This window comes from Coccinella septempunctata, chromosome 5 (assembly GCF_907165205.1).
Source record: "Coccinella septempunctata chromosome 5, icCocSept1.1, whole genome shotgun sequence".
Classification (NCBI taxonomy): domain Eukaryota; kingdom Metazoa; phylum Arthropoda; class Insecta; order Coleoptera; family Coccinellidae; genus Coccinella; species Coccinella septempunctata.
The window spans coordinates 5,684,704-5,702,475 of NC_058193.1; the positions used below are offsets into that span (position 1 = coordinate 5,684,704).

Below are 17,772 nucleotides of genomic sequence, written 5' to 3' on the forward strand. Positions count from 1 at the left end.
CCTCCATTTCCTCGTTTATTCTGTTTACTATCAGTCTCTCAAACAGCTTTCCGAAAGTGTTTATAAGGCATATAGGTCGGTAAGAGTTTGGTAGCGACGGGTCTTTTCCTTTTTTTGGGAGAAGTATTGTTCTTGCGGTTTTCCACGCTTTGGGGAAGTGTTGCTGCTCTAGTAAACTATTCATCATGGTGAGGAGTTGCTCGGGCATTTCTTCATTAATAATTTTTATGGCCTCCACGGGAAGATGGTCTGGCCCCGGTGCCTTTCCCATTTTCATTGATCTTATCGCCTGGTATATTTCTTCTTCAGTAAAGGGTTCTGGACTTTCTACCTCTTTTCTGAATCGCGTCAGGTCTTCGTTTGCTGTTGGGAACAATTCTTTTATTATTTTCTTCCTCTGTTTTCTGCTCAGAGAGTAGTGTGTACTCTTCCCTTTCAGGTGCCTGACTGCTATTTGGTAGCCCTCCCCCCAGATGTCTTCCTCCAGTTCCTCTAGCAGCCCCTTCCAGCATTGTCTTTTCGCCTCATTTATTGCTTGCCGCAGGTTCTTCGTTTTCTCCCTCAATTCTTGGTGTGCTTGCCTCAGAATTTCATCGTCAGCAGCTGTTCTCCTTCTAAGTCTGGTATATTGCCTTCTTTTTTCGATACAGTCTGTTCTTAGTTCCGCGCTACTGTCACTCCACCAGAAAGGAATTTTTTGGTTACCTCCTGTGTGTGTGTGGATGAGGGATTTGTTGTAAGCACGTATAAACTGTTGGTATGTACTCTCGACAGTTTCATTCCTGGATTCTCTCAGATCTCTTATGATGTTTTTAAATATCTCTTTGTTCCAGGCGTATTTCCTTTCGTCTTGTGCTCTCTTTTGATGCCTCTGCTCATAGTCAAGGTAGATATGCCCATGGTATGTATACGGATTTTCATGTAGGATTCTCCAATTTTTAATCTTGCGGGTAAGGGTTTCTGTAATTAGGGTTGCGTCTATGTGAGTTCTCGATCCGTCCCTTATAAACGTTGGTTCTCCTGTGTTTAGTGCGATCATTTTCAGCTGTAACATCCATTCGCTCACATATGTTCCTCTAGCGTCTTCGACCGTCGAACCCCATAGTGGAGACTTTGAGTTTATATCTCCCAATACTACGATGTCTTTTTCTTTTGAAGCTTCGTGGAAGATTTCATCTATTTTGTTCTGGAATGCCTGAATGGTTATATTGGGCGATATGTAAGCCGCGAATAGATGGAAGTCCTTTAACTCGATATGTACATACCCCTCGTTTGTTCTTATTTCGCTGACCTCCATCCTTTTATTTTTGATAATGATCGCCACATCTTTATTTTTATCCGATATCCAGCCTTCCCTCGTACAGTATTCTTTATTGGGTTCCGAAATGACTATAACATCTACCTCGTTCTGCAGAGCCATCGCGTGCATGATATCATGTGCCGCTCTTGATCTACCTAAGTTGACTTGCATTAGTTTGAACATGATGTTTTTTTTTTTTTTCCCTTCTTACTTGTTCTGCTTCTTTGGTGTACTACCTAGCGCGACTCGTTGGACTCCTTACTTTATTCCTGCCTGGATCCTTTGTCGGGCTCCCCTTCCTCCTCTGATTTTCAGATTGGTTTCTTGCTATCTTCAGATATTTTCTGAACTCACTGCATCTTCCGGATCCTGTTTGGTGTCCTTTCTTATGGCAGGCCATGCATTCTTCTTCGTTTTCACATTCCTTCGCTTTATGTCCCTCCTTTCCACACCTGATACAGCAGTTGGACCTATCCACCTCATTGCAATATCTTGCAGTATGTCCCAATCCCAGGCATCTATAGCACCTATCCACCTCTATTCTTCTCTCCACTCTGCAGTTATTCATGCATATTCTTATAGGTCTTTCCGTCAGTTTATTTGCAAAACTAGCATTAGTCCTAACTGTGCTCAAAGTGTTTCTTATTCCTAGTCCGGGTTCGCTGACTACTAAGTCTGGATTCCCCCCTTCCGACAAACCCTTCAGAGTCTCTATAATATCGTCCTGGGTGATGGTGGGATCCATATCCCTTATGAAGAGAGTTTCCAATCTATGTTGTTCATCACCATATTTTTTAATCTTCCAACCGTCGTTTTCCTTCTCTATGGCCTCTTTAATTTCTCCTATCGCTTTTTCATCTTTTTTCGTTTCAATAATAACCTTGCCCTCCCTAGTTGTTCTTATTCCGGTGACACTATCGCTAACCACGTTATTTTTTAGGTTATCTTTTATTTTTTTGATAACTTCATTACATTTTTCCTTTCCTTCTACAACCAGAGCATACGTACTCCACGTTTTGGCTTTCCGGTGCTCCTTCTCTTCAAATGGTACACATATTCTAATTTTACACTCTTTTCCTCTAAGTGCGAGTTCCACTAGTTTCCTTATTATACTTTGTCTAATCATTGGACATCCATGGAGTACTAAATCTGTTCTTCCCTCCTTCTCTGCCTCCTCTGCCACTCTCTTTAGGGCCTTATATACCTCCCATTCCGTATAATCCTCGACGACTGCTCTGTATATATATCTATTGGTTTTCCTCATCTCCAGATTTTTTCTGATGCTTGTTTCTTGAATGATACATCCGAGGCTCTCGCTCTCTTCCAACTCCTTGATTTCTGGAAATCTTTTCGCCACCTGTTTGTGGTTTTCATCATCCATACTCAGGTCTTTTGGGGTTAAAATTACCACGAGATCTGACTGTTCTAGCTCTCTAAGAGTGTTTCCAACGACGATACTACTTTTTTTGAACAATGTTTGCGACCACATCCGTTTTGTTACTTCTATCAGCTCTTTTTCTTCTGTAAACTCTTCGATTTCACTTATTTCATCTAATTCGCTGACATCTTCTTGATTACTTCCTTTCTTCAGATTTCTAATTTCCTCTTCCAGTTTTCTGATGTGGTCCTCTAGAGTTTTCATCTTTTCCTCCTTCATTATGATTGCTTTCTCCTGTTCTTTCATCTTTCTCATCATTTCTTCGAGTTCTCCACTTTGATGAAGTCTTTCCTCTAACAGGTTGATTTTTCCCTTCAGTGCACGTATACTATCATTCATATTCTTAATCTCATCTTCGCGACTTTCTCTCTTTGACTTTTCAGCCTTCTTCAGGATTTGCATCTTACCTTTTGCTCGCTCCACATATTGTTTTAGTTTAACGTGAACATTTCTGTTCTCTTTTCCAAATATGTCCATACATTTAATAATGTGGTCCAGAGTATCTATCGCTTCTAGGAGATTTGGGCCAGGTGTACTGGTTAATTCTGGTGAAGACGTTGCCTTCCTTTTCTTCGTGGTGGGTGTGATATGTATGGCTTCTGTCTCGTTCCCTGCTGGGGTCTTGTATATTTCCTCACAGCTAGACATTGAGGCCCTCCTAATTGGGGTTGACAGATCCACCACCTCTGTAGGCATTTCTTTCTTTGGCGGAGTTCTATTCAGCAATGAACTCTTCTTGAAGATTTCCTCTACTAATGTTTCCCTCAATGAGGTTGCATCTACTTGAACTCTTACCTCTCCTCCCTCTTTTGCTGTACCAGTAGTATACTCAGATGCTCCGGCCTGGCCTTCCACCGACAGCATCCACTCAGTTTTTCTTCCAGTCGCTGGAAGTGACTTCAGGGCCTGGTCGCCTAGGTGATGGGGAACCTGGAGGAGGATATATGGGGAGACGGCTACAGAATAGTTATGAGAAGCGTAGCACGCCCAGGACAAGCCCATAAACTCTCAGTGCGAAGAAGAAAGAAAATTCTGGATGAACTGTTCCCAAAGACAAGAGAAATGCCGAAGAACAGGAGCCCAAATTGTCAGGAAATAGAGCCATTTACTGAAGAAGAGCTAAAGAGGGCGGTCTCAAAAATGAAAAGTGGAAAAGCCCCGGGACCTGATGGCCTGACAGTGGAAGCTCTCAAGCAGATGTGTGAAGAAGTACCTGGAATAATACTAAGCATGATGAACCAGTTGCCCGAAAAGCAACAGTTCCCTAAGTCATGGAAAACCGCAAACGTGATACTACTGCCTAAACAGGGAAAAGATCTAAACCTGGCATCAGGCTACAGGCCGATTTGCCTCATCAACACATTCGCCAAATTATATGAGAGGATGATTGTAGATCGGCTTGAAAATGAACTATTGCAGAAAAAAATAATATCATCTAACCAACATGGATTCAGAAAGGGTATGTCGACGGTCACGGCCATGATGACCGTGAAAGAAAGGGTGGAGGTGGGAAAGACCAAGTGGTGCGTTTTAGTGACGGTGGACATAAAGAACGCATTTAACACGGCAAGATGGGAACACATCATCGACAGCTTGAAAGAGGCGAATATCAGCGAATATCTGATCAGATGTGTAGAAAACTATTTCAGTGACCGTATAATAAAAGCCGGAACTGTGGTACACAGATGCATGATGGGTGTCCCGCAGGGATCGATAAAGGGGCCAACTTTATGGAACAGCATGTATAACGGCGTACTGAAGCTGCCATACGACCCACGAGTAAAGGCTACGGCTTATGCGGATGATCTCTTGTTCTTGGTCGAGGGAGATTCTGAAGCGGACGTGAGGGACAGGGCGGAGAGGGCGGTGGAGCAGGCCGTCGAGTGGATGAGAGCAAAAGGTTTGGAGATAGCTCCGCAGAAGACGGAAATGATTATGGCCAGGGGACCGAGAAATACTAGGAATTTTGAGATCACAGTTGGCGGCGTGAAGATAGCAGCAAGGACAGAGATAAATTACCTGGGGGTGATATTCACCAAAAATATGAAGTTCTCAAGACATATAGAGCATATAATAAAAAAAGCCTATACGAAATGCGCAGCACTATCAAGAATCATGCCAAATGTCGGTGGACCCGCATACGGTAAGCGCAGATTTTTGAGTGGTGTCATACATAGCATCATCTTATACGCCGCCCCAGTATGGAGAAACGCAATAAAGAACAAAACACAATGCAGCAAGTTGGTGAGTTTACAGAGGAAGAGTCTTCTGAGGGTAGTCTCAGCCTATAGGACCGTGTCGGCAGAAGCTGTCCAAGTGATATCGGGCACCCCACCGATGGACTTGATGATAGCCGAAAGATGTTTCCTGTTTAAGGTGGGAGGACGGACGCCGGGTCTTAGGAAGATGGCTAAGATGAGAACATGGAGAAAATGGCAGGAAAGGTGGAAAAAGGAGCAGCACACGGCAGTGTGGACTAGGCGCCTGATCAAAGATCTACAACCCTGGCTGGAATGTAAGCATAGGAGAACAAATTACTTCCTGACGCAGTTTTTTACGGGCCACGGGTCCTTCCGCACGTTCACTCAACGCATTGGAAGGGTGGAGGAGAACATGTGTCCACTATGCAAGGTGGAAGATAGTCCTGAACATGTTTTCTCGAAATGTGAGAGGTGGCGGCAGGAGAGAATAGAGTTGGAGACAAAACTAAACCATCTCCCAACTATAGATGAAATAGTACCCAGGATGATAGAGAGCAAAAAGAACTGGGACATCCTGGAAGCCTACATAGTAAAAGTGATGACACTAAAAGAAAAGGAGGATAGAGAAAGGGACGGAGGAGCCGAAAAGTTTAAGAGGACTGGATACCCGCATGTTTTTTCGCTGATGCATGGACGAAGTCTCCTTACCGGCGAACATGGCGGCCTACACGAAAGGGGATGGGGTTTAGTGGGTGAGAGCCCCACACAAACCCCTGGCAGCATTGCACAGCCCAGCTGCCAGGAAAGGCTGGTAGAGCTTCCCCCTACCCCAGGGCAAAAAAAAAAAAAAAAAAGGTTAGGTAAGGTTAGGAAGACCAAAGGAAAATTCTGGAAAAATTCGTGAAAGAGAAGTTCGAATTGCAGAGTGATCGATTAGGTTAGGTTAGGTAAGGAAGACCAGAGGAAAATTCTGGAAAAATTCGTGCAAGAGAAGTTCGAATTGCAGACTGATCGATTAGGTTAGGTTAGGTTAGGAAGACCAAAGCAAAATTCTGGACAAATTCGTGAACCAGAAGTTCGAATTGCAGAGTGATCGATTATTTTAGGTTAGTTTAGGAAGACCAAAGAAAAATTGTGGAAAAATTCGTGAAAGAGAGATTCGAATTGCAGAGTGATCGATTAGGTAAGGTTAGGTTAGGAAGACTAAAGGAAAATTCTGGCAAAATGCGTGAACGAGAATTTCGAATTGCAGAGTGATCGATTAGGTGAGGTTAGGTTTGGAAGACCAAAGGAAAATTCTGGAAAAATTCGTGAAAGAGAAGTTCGAATTGCAGAGTGATCGATTAGGTTAGGTCAGGTTAGGAAGACCAAAGGAAAATTCTGGAAAAATTCGTGAAAGAGAAATTCGAATTGCAGGGTTATCGATTAGGTTAGGTTAGGAAGACCAAAGGAAAATTCTGGAAAAAGTCGTGAAAGAGAAGTTCGAAATACAGGCTGATCGATTAGGTAAGGTTAGGTTAGGAAGACCAAAGGAAAATTCTGGAAAAATTCGTGAAAGAGAAGTTCGAATTGCATAGTGATCGATAAGGTTAGGTTAGGTTAGGAAGACCAAAGGAAAATTCTGGAAAAATTCGTGAAAGAGAAGTTCGAATTGCAGAGTGATCGATTAGGTTAGGTCAGGTTAGGTAACTAGGCTTGTCCAACGCATCGGTGAAGGAGAGGGACGACAGAATTAGGTGCAATAGATGCTGGGAGGAGGGCCACTTCGCGAGAGAATGTAAGGGAGAAGATAGAACCAAAAAATGCAGGAATTGTACGAAGGAGGACCACCTTGTTAAGGAGTGCTCGGAAAAGCCATACTGTCTAAATTGCAATAAGTCAGGACACAGAACCTTCAGTGGTTTCTGTAAAGGAAAAACGAAAAAGGCAAGAAAAGAAAATGGTTTTCCTCCGCCGAGTCCCACTGAAGGACCGAATACACCAGCTTACAGCACAGCTGGAAGTGGTTGTTCCTAACGAAACGTAAATGTCTGAACACCTTAAGATCCTGCAGGTTAATTTAGGCAGAGCAAGCGCTGCACACGACATGGCGTGGGCAGCAGCAAAAGCCTGCAGCGTGGACATTCTCATTGTATCAGAACCAAACAAGAAGCTCTGCGAAAAAATGCCATAGTTATGGTGAACAACAACCTAACAATAGAAAAGATCTATAGGCATGACGAGTTTGTACATGTGAAAGTTGGTAAAGTACATCTATATGGTATCTATATCTGTGAATGCTCACAATGTATGCATTGTATATATTTGAAATCCTTGTTTTCGTATATAAGAATAGTCAAGTATTTCCTCGGTCAAATCATTGCTACAATACGCGTAAGGACGACATTTTATACCCTATCCATCGCTTGACACTCTATGAAAAAAGCCCGTACTACATGGGTATTAAACTCTTCAATAAGCTGGATGACAAGATCAAGAATGCCACAGTCGAAAAACAATTTAGGCAGATGTTGAAGCAGTTCTTAATAAATCTTGAACCCTACAGTATAGAAGAGTATATGAGTTATAAAACTGATGGAAACAGATAGAATATTAATTTTGACGTCATTTCATTTCATATTTGTTTTTATTGTATAAAAATGTAATTTAATTTGAAATAAAGAAGCATTGAATTGAATTGAATTGAATATCTCTCCGAATATCCCACTAAGCACGTTCAAAGAGAAAATTGACAAAGCATTTGTAGACGCCATGAATCACAATAGAAATGCCATTATATCTGGTGATATAAACGCCAAATCTACAATTTGGGGGTCAACATGTTCAGACCTGAGAGGTGCACACGTCGAAGAGTGGCTGGCTCAGATGGGTTGGAGATCAGCCAACGACGGACAGCCCACATTCAGGAGAGGTACATCGTGCTCTCATATTGATGTGACACTGATGGCAGAACGATCACGCTTCCAGGTGAGCGAGTGGGTAGTAAGGGATGAGAACCCATTCACAGGCCACGGGCATATATATTACACCATAAACAGTAGTAGCGTGGAAAAAAAAACGCGAACCGATGAAGCAAATCCTTGATGTGGACAGATTCAAGGAGGAGGTGAATAAACTGGTGGGAAGAAACATGGAAGAGATTTATGGGGAAATAGTGAAGGCTCATAAAAGAGCTAATGAGCACGATAGAGTGACCGGTACAAGAAACCCGTACTGGTGGAACAACACGATAGCTCGACTGAGAGTCGAATACAATAAAAAGAGAAGAGTATACACACGCGATAGTGCACGTGGAGCTCCCACTGCAGCAGACAGAGTCGTAAACCCTGCGGAACTCCGTCAAATGAAGCGTACGCTAAAAAAGGAAATTAGGAAGGCAAAAAGGGAATACTGGAGGGAAATGATGGACGAGCTAGATGCACATATTTGGGGAAACGCATATAAGATCGTAGCAAAACGCAAATCACAACCTTGGCGATTGTCCAGAAGAAAGACGAAACGAATCATCCAGGAATTATTTCCTTCCTCCGCAGAGCAAATGCGCGGCACAGATGGCGGTAGAGCAGAGGATAACGAAGAACCTGTGCGCGATTTCACCCGAGCAGAGCTCACTGAGGCACTTAAGGCCATGAAAAACGGAAAGGCACCGGGGAGTGACAGCGGAAGCCCTGAAGGTGGCCTGCGAGTTGATCCCTGACGAGATGTTGGCTATGTTCAACGGCCTCCTGCGCGCTGGCAGGTTTCCTGAAGAATGGAGGGAGGGTAGAGTGGTCCTCATTCCAAAGGAAGGTAAAGATCCGGCACTGGCCTCGAGCTATAGACCAATCTGTCTGTTGAACACATTTGGAAAACTTTACGAAAGACTAATAGTGAACCGTCTCGAAGAAGAATTAGAAGAAGGTGAAGTGATCTCTTCCAGCCAGCATGGCTTCAGGAGGAAAAGATCGACGGTCAGTGCAATGATGGAGTTGAAGCAGATATTTAGGGAGAGTCAAAACAGGTACTGCGTAGCCGTGACTCTGGACATCAAGAATGCCTTCAACATGGCAGGATGGAGAAATATCGTCGACGATCTTGAGATGGCTGGGGTGAGCGAGTACCTGGTCAGGATATTCAGGGAGTACCTCAGTAGAAGAAAAGTCAGGGCGGGACAATACAGGCACACATGTAGTAGGGGGGTACCGCAGGGTTCGGTGGCAGGACCAGTACTGTGGGCCGTCTTTTATGATGGAGTGCTGAGGATCCCTCTACCAAGAGGGGCTAGTCCCGTGGCGTACGCAGACGACTTGTTGTTGGTTGTGGTCGGCGATTCGGAGGAAGAGGTACAGGCCAAGATTAAAGCTGCAGTAGAGGCCATACTCAGATGGATGGAACAGAGAGAACTACAAGTGGCGTTACATAAGTCCGAAGCTGTCATCCTGAAGGGACCAAGAGGCACCACTATGAGAGTTAATATTGCGGACACAACGCTGAACTCAAGCCCACAATTAGATTACCTCGGAGTGAAGTTCTCACGGGACATGAACTTCTCGAAGCATATAAGGGCGGTAACAGAAAAGGCAAGGAGTAAGGTGGAAGCTTTGAGGAGACTGATGCCAAACATTGGCGGGCCAGGCTATGTGGGACGTCGCATATTATGTTCAGTAATCCCCCCTGAGTGTGGTTTTTTTAGTCGGTCGGCAACAACATCTAGCCATTCCGACATATCCCACGACACGGGTCGTGGTTGAATCTGTGAGCAGATTTTTTCCACATACAAAAAAAAAGGTTAGGTTAGGTAAGGAAGACCAAAGGAAAATTCTGGAAAAATTCGTGCCAGAGAAGTTCGAATTGCAGAGTGATCGATTAGGTTAGGTTAGGTTATCCCAGGCCAGGGAGGCTAATATAGCTACTGGGGAAATGAGACTAACGGAGACAAAAGTCCCTGGAGGACAGGATACACCGAGGAGAAGCAGCGCCGCCTTCCTAGAAAGGAGCTATTCGGTAGGATCGTATGACAAAAATAGGAAACTGGTGGACAGGTCACCAAACACCGCAGTCGAAGTTTTGAAAAAGAGGGAAGATGCCACAGCACACTTCCTAATCGAAACTCTGGAGAAAATTGATGGACAAATACGACTACTTGAAAAATATATAGAGAAAAACACAAAAGTCGAAATAAAGGAGATAGCAAAAACGCTTAAAAGCAGTGCCGAGTTCTTGAGGAGAGATTCAACAAAAAAATGTTTTCGAGAGAATAAATATGTAAAAATCGAAATGCCCAAATACGATGTAGAATCACAAGTTAACATGAAGGTCGAACAAAAAGACGCATCTACACAATGGTATGACCCAAAAAAATCAATAACAACTTTGGCGGGGGTAGTAACACTAGAAGATTTCCACAAAATTGAAAACGAGGAATGGGAGGACCGTCTATATACAAACACGGAAATAGCAAAAGGTAGACTCTGGGATTCTCAGCACACCAAAGTCGTCATGGTGGAGGAGGACGATCACGATATGAACCGGAAAACGCAGGCGGTCTTTAAACAGAAATTCCCAATCTTGAAAGAGATTAAGGACAAATTTGATATTATTACGTTATCAGTAAATGAAATACCTCTAGTTGCCAAAAAACAAGAATCAGCAGAAATTGAGTCGGTATCGTGGCAAATATATTTATTATTCAATTCTTACAAAATTGCTACAGTTTAGAGGAACGATTGTCCTCTTCTTCAGGCTAAAAAAAAACAAAACAATGAACATACAGACTTCATCGAGTACGAAGGGAGAAGGCAACCTACCAACATATAATGAAATTAGGAAAATAACGACATCAGCGGTATAACGAGAACAGATAGGGCATGACTGTACTCTAACCTAAAAAACGGTGTAGAAGTCATATGTACTGTGGACGACCACAGAAAATCCTATCAACAATAGTCACAGAATAAACCACAACTAGAGGTTACAAAATACAGTTTCGTGAACAAGTCAAATGGATGTGATCTCACTTAACAGCGTAGAGATCACAAACAAACAGTCACAGGATAAAAAAGAGAAAACATACATTTGACAACACTGTTGTGTTCGCCAGCAACTATCCATTCCAAATTTTAATTTTATTGATGAGATGGCAATATGTCTTACTTAAATTGTCTGTGTCACTTCTAAAATTAACAGAATTATCAAACTTTTTGATACAAACCATCTCAGATATCATCCTCTTTCTATAGTCTCTTTCTCTATCTAAAATGCAAACGTTCTCTAACTCAAAATTATGGCCTGTGGCAAGATGGTGTTCTACCAAGGCAGTTTTATTGTTGGATAGGTTCCTTATTGAACTTTTATGATTGGACAATCTAGCCTTTAGGTGTTGTTTTGTGGTGCCTATATAGCAGCCATCACAATTGTTACAATTTATTTTGTATACCAAATTTGATTCTAGTGCTTTCGGGGTCTTAGACTTAAGTTTCGAAAAACAAATATTTCCCAAAGTATTCTTGAAATATGTGACAAACTTCAAATTATCTAGGTTTAAGATTGACTTCAATCTGTTAGATAGACCAGGAATTAGTGGTATCTTCACATAATGAAAGTTGTCTCTAGTTTCATTAGGTTGATTTATATTGTCATTAATGCATTTGTTGACTAATCTTCTGGGGAAATTATTCTTAACTAAATCTGCTGTTAACACTCTCAAATTGTCTCTTCTAAAAACGGGATCACTTAATCTTGCAACCCTCCTAACTCTCTCCTTTATCACAGTGCTACTCATAAGAGATCCCAATGATGGTCGAATTAGGACTAACTCATATAAAAAGCCCACAAGTACAAACCGGACTATAAATTTTCATTCTCTGCACCCTTTACACCAAAAGATAAATGTGATAAAGGAAAGAGTTAGGAGGGTTGCAAGATTAAGTGATCCCGTTTTTAGAAGAGACAATTTGAGAGTGTTAACAGCAGATTTAGTTAAGAATAATTTCCCCAGAAGATTAGTCAACAAATGCATTAATGACAATATAAATCAACCTAATGAAACTAGAGACAACTTTCATTATGTGAAGATACCACTAATTCCTGGTCTATCTAACAGATTGAAGTCAATCTTAAACCTAGATAATTTGAAGTTTGTCACATATTCCAAGAATAGTTTGGGAAATATTTGTTTTTCTAAACTTAAGTCTAAGACCCCGAAAGCACTAGAATCAAATTTGGTATACATAATAAATTGTAACAATTGTGATGGCTGCTATATAGGCACCATAAAACAACTCCTAAAGGCTAGATTGTCCAATCATAAAAGTTCAATAAGGAACCTATCCAACAATAAAACTGCCTTGGTAGAACACCATCTTGTCACAGGCCATAATTTTGATTTTGAGTTAGAGAACGTTTGCATTTTAGATAGATAAAGAGACTATAGAAAGAGGATGATATCTGAGATGGTTTGTATCAAAAAGTTTGATAATTCTGTTAATTTTAGAAGTGACATAGACAATTTAAGTAATACATATTGCCATCTCATCAATAAAATTAAAATTTGGAATGGATAGTTGCTGGCGAACACAACAGTGTTGTCAAATGTATGTTTTCTCTTTTTCATCCTGTGACTGTTTGTTTGTGATCTCTACGCTGTTAAGTGAGATCACATCCATTTGACTTGTTCACGAAACTGAATTTTGTAACCTCTAGTTGTGGTTTATTCTGTGACTATTGTTGATAGGATTTTCTGTAGTCGTCCACAGTACATATTACTTCTACACCGAGTTCGGTGCGGAGAGCGGATCGGTGCGGACCTAACCAATTTCGATTCTTCCTGGTGGCGTGTTATTTCCCCTATTGCAAGGTGGTGAGATAGTTCAAAAACAGGAGTCGGATTATTACTTTTTGATTTAAGGTTTCATTGGGATACTTTAAGTTATTTTTCATTTGTTTTTGGGGTTTTTCTTGTATATTTTTTTCTTTCTTATATACCTATTTAAAACTGTACGTGAAGTACACTTCTTTTTGAGAGTTGATGAAAAAGGAAAAAACATCAGTAGAAAGGGATAAAAATGGCAAATAATAGTCCGGGGATTCATCCCCGGATAAAAACGGCAATTACTCCGAAATCGATAAAAACATTGGAGAATATACAAGAAAATAGTGAGCAATTTTCTTTCGCAGATTTAATAATACTTAAAAATGAATTAGATGAACTGAAAAAACAGGCAATTTTGAACGAAGACAGCGAGTTGAATACTCAAGTCGACATATTATCACAATCTTTAACATTGAAAAAAGATGCGAACGAAAATAAACACATATTCAAATACGGAGTTAATGATAAGGGACCATATGTTGTTTTTGTAGAAAGTAAGATTGGTAACGTGGGAAATCTAAACCCATTGACTATAGGAAAAATTTTTTTCGAAAATAACAACTTTGAATTAAGAATAAATAAAATATCCAAAAAAGGTAGAAATAGAATAGGAATAGAGTTTTCCACGGCCGAAGATGCAAGCAAGTTTGTATCAAATAATACTTTTCCAGCTTATAATGTATACATCCCTGCAGTATATTAAACAGTCAGGGGTATCATTTCGGGAATAGATGTAGATATTAGATGAACAAGAAATTATAGATTTTGGAAAATCCGATTACGAAATAATTAATGTTCGAAGACTAAAGAAAAGAATTATAATCGATGGCGAAGTACAATACAAAAAGACTAAATCTTGCGTAATTACGTTTAGAAGTACTACATTACCTAAATATATAACATTATACCATAATTTTTTAGAAGTCTCGCAATACGTCTATCCTGTTATACAATGCTTTAATTGCCTACGTTTCGGACATACGGCACATTTATGTAAAAGTAGTAGGAGATGCAGAAATTGTGGTGAGGATCATGAATATGTAAACTGCCCTAATGAATCAAAATGTATATTTTGTGGAGAAGGGCATACGTCGATGGAAAGAACCTGCCCGGAATACGAACATCAAAAATTGATTAAAGAAGTTATGGCAGTATATAAATATACCTTTTATGAAGCGAACCTTATGCTTCGAAAACGAAAAAATTTCAATATAGGTACGAGTGCATTTCCGAGTCTTCCGAAATACGAGGAGGAAAATAACATCAAAACACTCCCGGTAACAGTTAACAGAATATCATATGCGGACAAAACAAAAGCATCAAAAAAACATTCAGATAATAAAACGAATAAACCCCACAGAATTACCACCTTTTCTCCTAGGAAAAGAATAGCTCCTCAAAAACCAGCATATGACAGAGATGAAATTAAAAAATGCCTGATCGAATATGAACCAAATTACAACATGAATAATAGAGAAAAAATTTATAATACCCAAAACTCAGAAATGGATAAATCTATAAACTCAGATGATATTAATCCAACAAATGAAATAGAAACTCAATCGAACTATTCAAATTTCGAAGAGAATATTATAAATAATGAGAGAAAAATAATTATTCACGATGTACAAATACATAAACCTCCAGAGTATAAAATAGAAATAGATGATACATCTATGGATGAAATTGGAGAATATTAACCCTTCATTATATCATGCCCACCGACAAATATATGTGTATATGTAAACCCCTTTATTATTTTGTTTACCTAACTAGTCTCAAATATATTCAATATGTTTATTATACAATGGAATATAACATCTATAATAGCTAATTATAACGAACTTATGGGCAAGCTGACAATGTCTATGCCGGATATGATAGCCTTGACTGTAACCCTTCTTGATAAAGATAAAATAATTAAAATAAAAAATTTTAAATCATCAGAAATGACAGATATGACCGTTGGGGAGGAATAGCCCTCTTAATCAAGGAAAATATAAAGTTCAAAATTATAAACATCAATATCCAAAATATGCCAAAAAACTTCCAATTTCAGATAGTAGAAGTAAACAAGGTCTGGTTTATTAACATATATAACCCACCAGATACCAAATTAGACAAGAAAATATTGATTAAAATAATAGATTCAAGCCCAGGTCCTTTTGTGATCATGGGAGACCTGAATGCGCAAAACTTCATGTGGGGTTCTGAGTCCATAAACCCCAATGGTAGGATTATTCAAGAGCTAACTGAAGATCGGGATATAATTATACTAAATGATGGATCTGCGACAAGACTGACGAAACCAAATGAAAAGAAAAGTGCACCAGACCTGACTATTGTACCGACTAATCTCGCCAACAAGTTTTCGTGGATGGTAAATCATGATACAGGACAAAGCGACCACTTCCCAATTCACATACATTTTTCAGAAGAACCAAACATAAAAACGACAAAATTTTATTCTACAAGAAAATTTAAAACTTCCATAGCTGATTGGCCTAAATTCCAAACGAATATAAACAATTTCATGAGTGAGAATGAAATAAACAACTTAAGTGAATTCGATGATATGATTAAGATATGTGCGGAAAGAAGCATCCCCATCAAAATAGATAGAAAAACCAATAACCATAAGATTGCGATATGGTGGACTGATGAACTGACGAAGGCAATACTCCAGCGAAAAGATGCCTTTGCGGAATATATAAGAGAACCCAATTTGGAAAATTATATCAGAGTAAAGGAATTGAAAGCCAGAACCAAACGTATGATCAAAACCGAAAAAAGGAATAGTTTCAGAAAATTTACTGGGTATAAATTTCAACAATAGCAAGAAAGCATGGAATACCATAAAAAAATTCAAAGGTAGTAAAGATGGACATACCTGCAATAACCAACCCGAGGTTGAAACCGTGGAAAAATTAATGATCAAACTAACAGAAAATAAATCACCCCTGATATCTTTTAACCTAGAGAACAACCATTCCCCTATGATCACCCCATTGGAAATTCGTAAACTTATACCGGAAAAAGACTCTGCTCCTGGAATGAATTCGCTGACATATCCAATGTACAGAAATCTACCTATAATGGCTTGGGAAAAATTAGCGGAAATATTCAACAAGCTACTTGTAAATCCACAAACTATAAATACCTCAATGAAATTTTTCATACTCCCTTTCGGCAAACCAGGTAAAGACGTCAACAATGTAGACAATTTACGACCCATCTCGTTGGCACCCTGCTCAGTGAAAATATTGGAGTCAATAGTAATTTTGTATGATATGTTATCGGCATACCAGTAGACATCGCAAATCTGATTATAGCTTTAATGAATTATCGGGAATTATATTTTCATGATAAAGATGCAGACAGCATAAAGGGACCCTGGATAGCGCATGAAGGATTAATACAGCGATCATTACTTAGCCCTACATTATTTAATATATATCTCTTGAAAGTTGGGGTGTGCGCAGCGGGAAATGTTAAGATTTGTCAGTGTTCTGATGATCTGTTTTTAGAATGTACAGGATGGGACATAGGAGAGATATGGGAAAATCTAGATAAAACCTTAAAAAATCTAGGAGAATGGCTGGGAAAGAGAAACCTCAAAATGTGTGCAGAAAAATGTGCTGCAATGTTATTTGCACGTAGACCCATACCTGAACAAATACCAAAGTTCTCCATCGAAGAAACAGAAAACCCCTGGAAACAAGAGATAAAATATCTGGGAGTAACATTAGATCAAAAACTCAATTGGACAAAACAAATAGATGAGGTCTGCGGTAAAGCAATGAAGAACTGTAACATACTGAGAACATTATGTGGAACCTGGTGGGGTGCCCAACCTGGAGTACTGTTGGGGATACATAAATCGCTGATCCGACCACAGTTGGATTTTGGGGCTCTATTGTATGGAACAGGCTCTGTGACCTCTCTGAGGAAGTTAGACAGGGTACAATATCATGCACTAAGAATAAGCTTGGGACTTATGCGATCTACACCAGTAAACATTATCCTTTCAGAAAGTGGAGAAATGAAACTGGAAAAAAGAAGAATATTACTATCGTCAAAATATATACTAAAAAGAATGAGATGCAGAAATGACCCAATACTACAAAACATTGAAGAATTAACACTTTCCAAAGGTTTTTGGAACAATAATAGAAAACCACCCTTTGTAGAAGCGTATGAAAGAGTAAAGCCCAGAATTAAACTCATGGAGAGATCACAAAAACTTTCAGTCTACAACTTAAATATTGATATGCACATCAGGGACCGTGATATAGTGGTAGCTCCAATAGAAAAAAATAGCATCGACGCACCTTTGAAGATCCAATCCTTTTGCGAGAGGCATATTAAATCCCCATATCAGGCTATTTATACCGATGCATCAAAACAGGACAATCCTCGGACCGTTGGAGCTGGAATATACTCTGAAAATATATCGGCATCTCTCAGATTACCAGATCATTGGGCTATATACACAGCAGAAATGTTCGCAATTGGATATGCCTTAGAGTGGTCCCTGAAGAACAACCCTAGAACAAGTATCATCATTTTCACGGATTCACGAAGCGCAATTATGAAACTTAAAAACTGGAAAATAAAAACTGACATACATGCTATAGAAATTAGGGTTAAAACACTGCTAATAAGAGCAGAGGAGATGGGAATTAATGTTAAGTGTGTGTGGATCCCCAGCCATTCTGGCATAGCTGGGAACGAGGAGGTAGATAGGCTGGCTAACAAAGGGAGAGACAAAGAAGTAACAAAATACGAGGGTAGCTACCAGGATATTTACAACATGATTAGACAAGAAGTCAAGAAGGAATGGCAGACAGTATGGAAGGAAATGGGCAGAAGTAAGGGAAAAACCTACGTCAATATGGTGGGAGTTAAGGATAACATTACGGGAAACAAGTTAATAGGAACAAATATTTCAAGAAAAACATTAACAACAATGATTAGATTGTGA

General features: G+C 39.8%; 1 protein-coding gene across 1 annotated transcript; it reads left to right on the forward strand.

Moving 5' to 3' along the window:
* The first annotated feature begins 16,407 nt into the window (after positions 1-16,407).
* On the forward strand, positions 16,408-17,772 carry LOC123313929. Its single transcript, XM_044899040.1, has one exon. The coding sequence runs from the start codon at positions 16,408-16,410 to the stop codon at positions 17,770-17,772; it is 1,365 nt and encodes a 454-aa protein (XP_044754975.1).

Coding starts and splice junctions, on each gene's coding strand:
- LOC123313929 (XM_044899040.1), top strand. CDS start 16,408: ATGTGTGCAGAAAAATGTGCTGCAATGTTATTTGCACGTAGACCCATA.